General features: G+C 51.4%; 1 protein-coding gene across 1 annotated transcript; it reads left to right on the forward strand.

Moving 5' to 3' along the window:
- The first annotated feature begins 521 nt into the window (after positions 1 to 521).
- On the forward strand, positions 522 to 12,408 carry TACR2 (tachykinin receptor 2). The gene is made up of 5 exons (XM_053586607.1): positions 522 to 1,526; positions 2,733 to 2,927; positions 7,194 to 7,347; positions 8,705 to 8,901; positions 11,637 to 12,408. The coding sequence occupies exons 1-5, from the start codon at positions 1,144 to 1,146 to the stop codon at positions 11,893 to 11,895; spliced, it is 1,188 nt and encodes a 395-aa protein (XP_053442582.1). The 5' UTR covers positions 522 to 1,143; the 3' UTR covers positions 11,896 to 12,408.
- The last annotated feature ends 251 nt before the right edge of the window (positions 12,409 to 12,659 follow it).

Below are 12,659 nucleotides of genomic sequence, written 5' to 3' on the forward strand. Positions count from 1 at the left end.
GGCCAAAAAAAAAAAAAAAAAAGAAAAGAGGGAAAGAGAAAGGAAGAGAAAGAAATAGCTCAGGGCTCTTTCCCTCCCACAGAGCCCTGAGCTGTTTGGTGATGGGGGATACTCTCTTGGGACCACAAATCCTGTCATGGTTTTTATGTGCCACCCTCTGTGCTAAATATATGCACATTATTTCATTTAAAACTCACAAAAGTTCTGTGAGATGTACACTGTTTTTATTTTTCAGATTGGGTAGCCAGAGCTCAGAAAGTTTAAGAGATTTGCCTGGAGTCATCGAGCCAAGCTCAAACTCAGTGTGCACTCGGAATCACTTTTTAGATGTAGCTCTTGCCCTGGGCTGAAAGTAAACACCCACCAAAGACCGTGCCCTGTGTGCCAGCCCCATTTTCCTGGGTCTCTCCAGGCCTCTGCAGCCAGTGCTAAATCTTTCAAGACACAAGGCTGAGCCATCCAAGCAGGGGGTGGGATGAGGGGCGGGAGCCTAAACCCCGCCTCCTGAGTAGGCAGCACCTCTGCCAAGGCCCTCGCCTGCTGGGCATGGGACAGCAGCAACAGAGCAGCGGCCCAGGGCTGGCAGCTGGCAGAGTTGTGACCACATCCTCGCCCCCAGCCCAGCCTGCACCCCAAAACCTGGAGAGACAGCTGCTACACAGTCAACTCATGGAATCCAAAGACTCCTGCTGCATATTCCTCTGATCTGGAATGTTTCCTGAGCTGCCTTAGGAGGGACCTGGGTTCAAGTCCTGACTTATCACCAACTAACTGAGTAACCTGGGCTGGTCACATCCTCTCTTGAAGTCTCAGTCTACCATCTCTTCAGGGAAGGGATTGAACCAATGATTTAAAACCAATGATTTTCCTGCTCTGACACTGGGATTTGAGTTCTAGATTTCCACGTGACATTCAAGAAGTCTGGCTGGAATGAGGGACTCTGAAATGACCATGGGTCTAGGCTGGGCTTTCTGCTCAGCCTAGCTCATCTTTGCTTGAGAATTAGAGGTGACCTAGGCCCCTTGAAGTGCCTCCCTTTGTGTCTGCTCCTCTCCCTGCCCCCCAAATACCCACGCACCAAAGGAGATTCCTCTTCTATAACAAAGCCAGGAGGAGTCGCTTGTTCCAGAGCCAGAGGTAGCCATGGGGGCCTGTTCCGATGCCAACAGTTCATCTGTCCTTGAGACTAACACCACGGGCATCACATCCTTCTCCATGCCCAGCTGGCAGCTGGCACTCTGGGCCATAGCCTACCTGGCTCTGGTACTGGTAGCTGTGACGGGCAATGCCACGGTCATCTGGATCATCCTGGCCCATCAGAGGATGCGCACGGTCACCAACTACTTCATTATCAACCTGGCTCTGGCCGACCTCTGCATGGCTGCTTTCAACGCTGCCTTCAACTTTGTCTACGCCAGCCACAACATCTGGTATTTTGGCCGTGCCTTCTGCTACTTCCAGAACCTCTTCCCTATCACAGCCATGTTTGTCAGCATCTACTCCATGACTGCCATCGCTGCTGACAGGCAAGAGGGGCCTCGGGGACACTGACCAGGGGAGCCAGGGGAGCCATCTCACTTTGCTAGGCCTCATATGTGGGTGGTGCTGTGCCCGTGGTTGCACAGCAAATTTGGGGGAAACCCAAGGAATAGCCTCCTAGACCTGACCATGATCCAAAACTATGTATCCAGAGGACGAGGGTCTGTGGAAATGAACCAAGCAGGTAGAGTTAAGGTTAGACGCAAGGACAGACTTGGCACTAGAAGGGTTGTTCAGGACTGTGAAGGAAGAATGGGTGTGTTGTAGGGACCTTCTGGAATGCTCTTCTCTGGAGTTGATCTTTGTCTTGATGCCTTTCTTTCTCTGTGAGGATTTTCCTATTCCAGATAGATTATATGAGGAGAGAATTTTAATATGGCATGCGGTTACCACCTGATTATGTAATAGGGCCACTATATTATTATAGGGCCAATTATTTTCTCACTGCTCAAGGCTGAGTTTCAAGCTAATGTCGGACTCAGTCCTACCCCAAGAAGACTTCTTTTTTTTTTTTTGTTTGTAGAGACAGAGTCTCACTTTATGGCCCTCGGTAGAGTGCCGTGGCCTCACACAGCTCACAGCAACCTCCAACTCCTGGGCGTAAGCGATTCTCTTGCCTCAGCCTCCCAAGTAGCTGGGACTACAGGCACCTGCCACAACGCCCAGCTATTTTTTGGTTGCAGTTTGACCGGGGCCGGGTTTGAACCCGCCACCCTCAGTATATGGGGCCGGCGCCTTACTGACTGAGCCACAGGCACCGCCCCCCAAGAAGACTTCTAAGTGTGGCTGAGGCGCCTGGGCTGGGTTCTGGGGCTCTAGCATGCTATGTGGCTGCATGAGACTCACCAGCCCAGCTGGTTCCCTGCAGGTCAGGTGAGACTCAGATATCCAGACATCCGAAGACCCTGGAATGAGGGACTCTGAAATGACAATGGCTGTGGACTGGGCTTTCTGCTCAGCCTAGCTCATCTTTGCTTGAGACTTAGGGGTGGCCTAGGCCCCCTGAAGTGCCTCCCTTTGTATCTGTTCCTCTCCCTGCCCCCCCTAATACCCACACGCCAAAGGAGATTTCTCTCAGCAGCAGGGCAGGGAAGGGGCTGCAGTGTGGGGCTGGGACTGGGGGAGAGTTGGACAGGTCAGGTGGCTGGCCTGGTGGGAGGGTGCCTGCCATTCACACCATCCTCTGCTCACAGATACATAGCCATCGTCCACCCCTTCCAGCCACGGCTCTCGGCCACTGGCACCAAAACAGTTATTGCTGGCATCTGGCTGGTGGCCATGGCCCTCGCCTTCCCCCAGTGCTTCTACTCCACCATCACCGTGGACCAGGGCGCCACCAAGTGCGTGGTGGCCTGGCCAGAAGACAGCGGGGGCAAGACACTCCTCCTGTAAGTCCCCTGGGAGTGGGGGTGGATGGGGGATGCACGCGAGTCTGTGAGTGTACATACTGAAAGTAACACTAAGTGCAGGCCTGTTCTAAGCATTTTACATAATTGTCCTAACAGTATGGGGTATGGATTATTATTATTCCCATTTTTCAGATGAGGAAATTGAGGCACTGAAAAACTAAGTAGTATGCTCAAGGTCACCCACCTAGTAAGTGGGAAAGCAAGGTTCCAGATCCAGGCAGTCCTGCTTCAGAGTCCAATCTCCTAACCACGCTGTTACTTAGCTAAGGCTGCCTGTACCCTTAAATAAGGATGTGTATGCATAGACGCATCTGTGCGAGTGTGCCTGTCACATACATCTGCAGCCCCTTATTTCTGTTTGTGCGTGTGCAAGTATGTGTGTTGTAGATGTGTGTGCACACAGGTGCCTGTTAGTGAATGTGTATGGGCATGTGTTTGGGAGCGGGCTCTATATACACTCAGCCCACAGAGGGTTGGGACCTTGAGGCAGAAAAGGCCAGTGACAGAGCTGGGGGCATCTCAGGATGCATGGTGTCTGCTTCAGGCTGAGGTGGGCACTGCGGGCTGGGGGCAGAAGGGAATGGAGGGATTCAGGCATGGCCCAGCCGCTCTCTGACCCTGGGTGAGTCCTTTCTCCATTCCTCACCTCCATTTCTAAGGTTCTCACAGTGTAATTTTGTGATCCCTAAGCATTGCCCCATTGGTTAGCTGAGGATAAAGAACTCATTGAGGATTTAGAGTCAGTAGCCAATTTCAAGTCTTGGCCTGGTCCTTCCTGGCTGGGGGACCCTCATGCTCACTTATCCTGTCTGAGCCGTTGGCTCTTTCTCTCTAAAAGGGGGATAAGTAATAGTACTTTTGCAAAAGGCTATTGGGAGCATAAATGAGATAGCGCCGATGAATCCCTTAGTGTCATGCCTGGCACAGAAGTGGTGCCCGGTATGTGGCAGTTTACGTAGGAGACACAGGAAAACGAACCTGGAGGTGGCAGATTAGCCCAACGAAGTCCCATCTGCCCCAAATGTGAGGAGGTGCATGCTTTAAGCAGAAGGCTGTCAGGTAACGATGGTAACATAGCCACCGCCAGCACCACCCTCTCCTTTAACATCCCTCTCCTAACACCCTTCCCTACCTGGCGTCCATCTGTCCTGAGTACCTGCCAGCTGCTCCCTTGGCCCTCAGTGCTAGAGAAGGCGTCATTCCCCTGAGAAACCTGTTCCTGGGGACTAAATCTCAAGGGGAGGTCCCACCCAGGGTCTCTGTCTACCCCCCACCACCATCCCACCGCCTCCATGTCCCCATCCCAAGGTGGTACCCGTACAGAGAAGCACCCTGCTTTCTGGCACAGAGAAGTGTGCAGAGCAGAACATTGGGGCCCAGCCACTGTGGGGCGATGTTTCTCCATCATTACACAGGACAGTCCCCAGTGCCCGCTCTCCAGGGCTGGAATTTCAACCCATATTCATGTAACAAAGACTAGAAGGCAGGGAAAATTAAATTTTGATGCTACTTTGGTGTTCTGAAAAGATTTGGGAAATTATGGAAAGCCTAGTTTCAGGTGTGAGAATATGTGATTGCTTTTCTTAGGTGGTCTTGGGGGGGGTGGCTACATGTAGTTTAGATTTGGGGGCTCCATCCTCACAGGTTCACATCCTGTGTATGTGCACGTGCCTGTGCGGGGGGTTAGGAGGGGATCTGATGAAATTAAAGTTGCCCTCTCCAGGAAGATGTGCATACACATACACCCCCAAATACAGAAAAGGCAGTCCAGGCTGTGAGGGGCAGCATTCCTGATTTGGGCAAGGTCTAGAAGGCATACACACACACCCCCAAATCTCCTCAGCTCTCCCTCTGTGTGAGGACCCAGCCCTGACAACAGAAAAGTGCTGCTCACACTAAGGAAGGATTTAGAGATTACCTCCTCCTTGTTAAGATGGGGAAACTGAGGCTGAGGGAGAGAGACCTGACTTGCCCAGGATGATGCTTTAAATTAGGCGCTGGGCAAGAGCTCTGTTCTGACTCTCATAGCACTAACCCTCGGGGATAGGGAAATTGGGTCTTGATTAAATCTGTAGATTGTTTCATATGACACGGACTTCCGTCAGGAAGTCTAGGAAGTCAGGAAGCTTCAGTCTTCCCGTCTGGATACTGAGACCAGTGGCTTGGTTGATCCTCAAGGTCTTTGTAGTTCAGACACTCTATAAGGTGACAGGGGCCTGGCACTTGCTGCCCCTCCTCCCCCTTTATCTGTTCCACACTAAGGTTCTCAACCTAGACCCTAAACAAGGGTCAGGGTGTCTAGCAGCCCCTAAATCTTTTGTAATTGGCATATTTGCCAAAAGCACACCAGTGGAATTCTAAACACAGGGCTTTAGGAGAGAGATTTACTGGAGACACTTGCCCCTCTCCCTCAGGGTGGTGGCACGTCTTGAAAGGGGCCCAGCAAGACTAGCAAGGGGAGGGGTGGGAGCAGGCTGGGAATCCCTCAGCTCTCCTAGTAAGAAAGGAAAAGCTTGGCTGGGCGTGGTGGCTCCCGCCTATAATCCCAGCATTTGGGAGGCCAAGGTGGTGGATTGCCTGAGCTCACAGGTTTGAGACCAGCCTGAGACAGAATGAGACCACATCTGTAAAAATAGCCGGGCCTTGTGGTGGGCGCCTGTAGTCCCAGCTCCTCAGGAAGCTGAGGCAAGAGACTCGCTTAAGCCCTGGAATTTGAGTTGCTGTGAGCTATATGACACCTCAGCACTCTACCAAGAGCAACAAAGTGAGACTCTGTCTCAAAAATAAAAAATAAAAAGAAAGGAAAAGGTTACAGGACAGAGCCGGGGGTCTCACACCCATTCATGGGATGCTCCAAGGACCCCCACTGCAGACTTGCCTGGGAGTCAGTGCCCAGGCTGCAGCTCATCAGAGAGGCCTCAGCGCCAGTCAGAAACCACAGACATGAGGTGTGGGGAGGACACATCTCCTTTATGCTCTTTCCAAAGGAAACGAAAAGCCCCCACATAACCTGGTGTCCTCCCTGGGGACTGGGTAAGAAAGTCATGCAATGGTGTTCTAGACCACTTGCTCAAAGGTTTATGAAAGAGCATTAAGCTGAATGATGTTCCCAGCCAAACGCTGATGAGCAGGAAGGAGATGACACATTTAGCAGGCACAATATGGCTCTTTTCCACTGCCCCATTTCTCAGTGGGGATGTTAGCACAGGATTGAGCCTTACTAACTGCTATAATTCTGTCTATCCACTCAGGAAGATACACATTATATATAAAATCTAACACCTAACATACATAGCTATACCACAGGAAACAAGACCACCCCACAGAATGCCTGAAACTTCTGATAGCACCAAACCCTGTATATATTTAATACTTTTTTTCTCTGTACATACACACCAAAGATAAAATTTAATTTATAAATTAGGCACAGTGAGAGAGGAACAACAGTAACTAATACTAAAACAATTGTAACAACTGCTGTGATAATAGTTATGTGAGTGTAGTCTCTGTCTTTCTCAGAATGTTTTATTGCACTGTACTCACCTATTTTGTCAACACACTTGGCCTGGGATGACTGAAATGGGGGAGTTGAGGGGCATGAAACCCAGATAAGGGGCGACTACTGTTCATACATGCTTCTGGAAGAAAATATGCCAAACTGGTGGGAGTGAGATAAGTAATTTTGCTTTCTGCTTTGTGCTTAATAGTATTTTAAATTTTAAACAAATCCATTACTTGGTTAACTTTTTTACTTCCCGTTTATTTGCTTTTTTGGTACACCTTTAACACATGGAAAGTTGCAGTGCTAATGCTGATGTCTCCTTTGCTGGGAAGCCCTCCTTTGTGATATATGCTGCCAATGTTGTCTTTTTTTTTTTTTTTTTTGAGACCTAGTCTCACTATGTCATCCTCGGTAGAGTGCCGTAGTGTCACAGCTCACAGTAACCTCCAACTTGGGCTTAAGCGATTCTCTTGCCTCAGCCTCCCTAGTAGCTGGAGCTACAGGCACTCGCCAGAATGCCAGGCTACTTTTTTGTTGCAGTTGTCATTGTTTAGCTGTCAGCCTCGGTGTATGTGGCTGGCGCCGTAACCACTGCGCTAAGGGCGCCTAGCCGCCTTTGGTTTTCTTTACATCAAACCAAGGCCTTGGGAGGTGGCCTAGGGTGGGCCTGCAGGGGGCAGCTCCAGGTACAAGGGAGTCGCCCGCGGGCCGCCCACTGCGCTGGCGCCTGGCTCTCCCTCCAGATACCACTTCATCGTGATCGCCCTCATCTACTTCCTGCCCCTGGTGGTGATGTTCGTCGCCTATAGTGTCATTGGCTTCACGCTCTGGAGGCACGCAGTGCCGGGATACCAGGCGCACGGTGCCAACTTGCGCCACCTGCGGGCCAAGAAAAAGGTGGGCGTGAGGGGCGGGGCCTGGGGCTGGAGGCGGGCGTGGGCGGGGCCAGGCGGGGCCAGGCGGGGCCGACTCACGGAACTTGCCCTTGCGCGAGCCGGGGGTGGGAGTCTGTTTTCCTTCCAGAAGGTGGATTTGCCTTTGGTTTTTGGCCAAATACGAAGTTAAAGTAATTTCCCAGAATTTTACGGAAACCAGGGATTCTTAAGGCCCCACTAAATTTCAGATACCTCCAAGAATCTTAGAATAAAAGTGTTAAAATCTTAGACTTTTTGAATTATCAGAATTTTGAATTTAAGAAGCCCTACAGAACTACAGGAGGCACCTAGATAGAATCACAGAAGAGTCCTCAAATGCTGGAATTACGGACCTCAGAGATTGTGGAGACCAGATTGTGGTCCAGCTTCATCAAGGCTGTCTCCAATTTCTTTCTGAAGTGCCAGTGACCTCCTTTCTTCCCGCCATCCAGGGTCCCCCTTTCAGCCCCAAGGTCCTGATGAAGCATTCTGTGCTCCAGACCTGCACCCTCCCCCAGTCAAGACTCATCTTTCCTGTGGCCCTTCTGCTAGGCAACCCCTGGGTGGTAATGGGCTCATCCATCATGTAGCCAGGTCAAAGTCATGGCTTCTTGCCTGATATCAGGCATTTTTCACAGGGCCTTTCAGCTAGGTATCTGGACATAGGATGTCTGAGTGTCCCTCCTTCCTGGAGAGCTGGCATCTACTTGCCACCCTGGCCTGCCTTTCATCTGCTCCACACTAGAACTCTCAACCCAGGCCCTGCAGCCTGGTGACTAGGAGCCCACAGCCCTTTCGTAATTGGCCCCCTGGGTGGTGCAGCAGTGTGTCTGCAGAGGACAGCTGTGAGGAGGGGAAGGTTGGGAGCTAGCCCTGGGAAGAGGCTGGGTTCCCTAGCTGGAGCCCCACTGCCGGTAGATAGAAGGGCTGAGGAAGACAGATCCCAGAGAGAGGGCAACCTGGGAACTCAGCTGGCAGGGGGCTCCCATAAGGACAGGGTTAGGAGTAAAGAGTTCAGTGACTCTCCAGGCGAAGAGAGCTGCTATGACTAAAGGGATCTGAAACACCTTTTGGGAGAAGTGCACTGAGTTGGGCTTCAAAGAGTAAGAACTTCAAAGGAAGGACAGCAGTGTGGGCAGGGCCAGGGGGATGAGCAAAGGCCTTGGAGGTGGGGGGGGTGGGGGGGGCTCGGGATGCTCCAGGGAACTGTGGAGGGAGAGGAAGGGGTATGACTGTGGAGGGATTCCCAGGCTGGCACCAGGGGTACCCTGCACCTGCCCTCAAAGGGTTGGGGCTTGGGGTTCTGGGGCCGAGGAGTGACTGAGCTTCCCCTGAACCAGTTTGTGAAGACCATGGTGCTGGTGGTGGTGACATTCGCCATCTGCTGGCTGCCCTACCACCTCTACTTCATCCTGGGCAGCTTCCAGGAGGACATCTACTGCCACAAGTTCATCCAGCAGGTCTACCTGGCACTCTTCTGGTTGGCCATGAGTTCCACCATGTACAATCCCATCATCTACTGCTGCCTCAACCACAGGTAGGCCTCACCCCCCAAGCCCCAAAGCCTGGCCCCATAGTAGCTCCCCTGCAGGACCCAAGCCTCCAGCTAGTTCTGCGGGAACCTCTACCCTATGACCCCACCCTGGTAGGGAAGGCTGTCACACAGCCCACAGCATAACCCTCCCTCTGGCCTGGGCCTAGCTTAGTCCCATCTGCCCCTAAAACCTTGCCTCAGCACCCAAGCCACAGCTCTCATTGTCTACTCTGCTGGCTCTTCTGGGGTCTACATCTGGGATAAGAAGAGGGAGGGCCAGAGAGATGGAGGGAAGGGGAGAGTAAGAGAAACAGCCAGGTAAGGAAGGGAGGGACTGACTCTGTCTTAATATATTTTTTAAATTTTCTTTTGTCCTAATATTTTATGAGCTTCCTACTAAGGACTTCCCAGGACAGGAGAAGCATCCCTAGGAGACTAGGTCAGCTCTAGGGTGAGGCAGGCTGTTCCTTGGGAGGGTCACAGTGTGTTTCCTGTCTTGAGAGGCTTCCAGGGCGGCTAGAAGTGACCTTGGCAGAGACAGCCAAGGAGGAGGGGGCATGATCTCACTCCTCCCTCTGATGTCGTCTGGGGATTCATTGCCCTTACACTTTGGAGGAAGTAAAGTCCCAGACAGGGGGGCGGACATTGGAGAGGTAGGAGGTGGTGAGTCAGGCAGGAACCGCAGCCCCCAATGGCCCTGTCTGCAGAGCAGGCCTTTGTGCCTCAGAAAACCCTGAAGGTTGGGCCAGGTAAGGAGAGGTAAGAGGAGCACAGCAAGAAGATGATATGGGTGAGGTTGGCCCTGGACCTCCGTGGTCCAGGGTCCAGGCTACTCATAACACCATTAGGGTCTTTGTTGTTCAAACACCACACCCACCTGAGGCAGGCCAGAAGGAAGTGAGGAGCTATCATTTTTGTGGTACTGGGTGCCAGAACCCTTCATCTCCTGAAAGGCAAGTAAATAATAGGAGAGAGCAAGGTGTTACGCCAGTTTACAGATGAGGACACTGAGCCTCAGAAGGAAATTCTCCTAAACTCACACAGCAAACAAGAAAGCCAGGATTCTGTGGCTCTGAGGCCTGTATTCCCATCTCCACAACACACATTCCTCTTGAACGAGACCAGGAAAAATGAGGACTTGGGAGATAGGACTGTCCCATTAAGGGGTGGCCTATCAGCCCACTGTGCCTGCACATCGGTCACCCTCCTGCTACATAAGGACACCCCAGGGCTCCACAAGGTCTTGGAATCACTTCTAAATCATTCAGTCCTTGATGCTTCTGTTCTAAGATAGGACTAGTGCTCCTGGTGGGACTTGTCATTCATTCTGGAAATGTTCACCAAGTGGCTACATGTGCCCAGCATTGTCCCAGGCACAGGGATACACTAATGAGCAAGGCCATACATGCTTTCTCTGGGGGAGCTGACATTCGGGCGGTGGGGGTTGCAGATGATAAATAACACAGTGGGCAAGAGAACTGCATGGTATGATAGGTGATAGCGCTAAGGAAGAAAGAAAAACTAGACCTGGGTGAAGAAGTGCCATGGGACGTAGGTGGTAGGCACAGGTGGTGCAGTTTTATCTTTAAACAAAGACTTGAAGGACTGAGCCAGCCCTGTTCAATCTGGGCAAGAGTTCCAGGCAGAGGCAACAGCTAAAGCAGCAGACTGTGGTCAAGGTGAAGACTTGGGCTTGTTCTCTGATGTGAGAAGCCACTGCAGGCTCTGAATTACCTTTCAAAGGAGTCAGTCCAGCAGCTATGGGAGTAGCCAGGAGGGAGATGGCTTCTGGGAGGCCCCTGCAGTCATCCAGGGAAGAAGAGGTAGTTTAGACTGTGGCGGAGTCTGGTAGCTAAAGTAGACTAAAGGAAGGGAGGTGGCACGTTGAGAAATCAAGGCTGACTCCAACAACAGGTTCCTATCCTGAACAGCAGCTGAGATGGGGAAGACTGCAGGGGAGGGGCTGTGCTGGCTGGGGAAGGGGAGGATGACTAGGAGTTTGGGTTGGGACAGGTTAAAAGCGGGCATAAGGTACAGAGGCCACTGAGTCCACAAATACAAACTTGATGGGCGACACCTCTCCGGTCCTGTGGAGCTACAGGGCACAAATTCAAAGTAAGGTGAGCTCTTCTGAAACATTACCCTGGAAGAGACAAGGCGATTCTTTCCTTCTGTTTTTGCACAGGGGCTCATTTATTTCTCCCTGTCTCTGAGCAACCAGTGTTTTCTTCCCACTGACCCATTTCCTCACTCGCTGTGTGTGCCCCCTCTCACCTCCAGCCCACACGCAGACCTTCAGTGCTGCTGTGGGAGGCTGTTCATTTTTTAAGTAAATTGTACCAAAACTTGGCAGCTCCGCATGCAATTTTTCTTTCAGAGTAGTTTCCTTGGGATGGTATCCTTATTCCAACAACATTCTTAAAGCCCCAATATTTTGAAACAGATTCCTCTTTGAACATGCCTTTAGAAGCCAGTTAACAAGTCAAACAAGAAAATCAGCTGTTTATACTTGGTTTCTTTTCCTTTTTTAAAAAATAGAAACAAATGGTCTAATTCAGTTTAGGCAGAACACTTTTGCTGCCAAAAATCAAATTCACTAAAGAATGAACCTCTCCTGAGACCCTGAACCCTGGTGGGCTCTTCAGAGCAAAGCAGCAGCTGGTGTCCTGGGGGAGGGGGCAACTACATGACAGCTCACGGGCCCTAACTCCCTCACTCAAAGTGACCCCATCCCCCAGGTTTCGCTCTGGATTCCGGCTTGCTTTCCGATGCTGCCCATGGGTCACGCCAACCGAAGAAGACAAGCTTGAGCTGACTCACACTCCATCCCTCTCCACAAAGGTCAACAGGTGTCACACTAAAGAGACTCTGTTCATGGCTGGGGATGTGGCCCCCTCCGAGGCTACCAACGAGGAGGCTGGGGGTTCCCAAGATGGGACACTGCTGTGGTTTGGATATGGATGGTTTGCCCCCACCAAAACTAATGTTGAAACTTAATCCCCCAAGTAGCAGTGTTTTTTGTTTTGTTTTTTGTTTTTTTTTTAGAGACAGACTCTCACTTTGTCACCCTTGGTAGAGTGCCGTACCATCACAGCTCACAGCAACCTCCAACTCCTGGGCTTAGGCGATTCTCTTGCCTCAGCCTCCCAAGTAGCTGGGACTACAGGTGCCTGCCACAACACCCGGCTATTTTTTTTGTTGCAGTTTGGCCAGGGCCAGATTCGAACCCGCCACCCTCAGTATATGGGGCCAGCACCCCACTCACTGAGCCACTCAAGTGGCAGTGTTGGGAGGTGTCAAGTCATAGGGCAGCTCCCTCATGAATAGATTAATGCCCTGCTGCATGAAGTGAATTCTTGCTCTTGTGGGAATGGACTAGTTGTGAGGTAGTAGTCTGGCTCCGTTCATTCCCGTCTCCTGCCTCCTCTCTCACCATGTGATCTCTCTGCACATGCCCACTCCCCTGCCACCTCCTGCCCTGAGTGGAAGCAGCCTGAGGCCCTCACCAGGTCCAGCCACCAGGAACATGAGCCAAATAAACCTCTGTTTGGTGTAAACTACCCAGTCTCAGGTAACCTGTCACAGCAACATAAAAATGAACTAAGGCAGATGCTGACTGAATCCTGAAGCCTTGTACCTGGCTGCAGGATGAGGTTTAGCACCCTTTAACAAGTAGCCAATCTAGAGGACCAGATCTGAAGCTTTGGCCCATGCCCCACCCTTCAGTACACCACTGGAAAAAAAAAAAATGAGGCCAGGGA

This window comes from Nycticebus coucang, chromosome 3 (assembly GCF_027406575.1).
Source record: "Nycticebus coucang isolate mNycCou1 chromosome 3, mNycCou1.pri, whole genome shotgun sequence".
NCBI classification, from domain to species: Eukaryota; Metazoa; Chordata; class Mammalia; order Primates; family Lorisidae; genus Nycticebus; species Nycticebus coucang.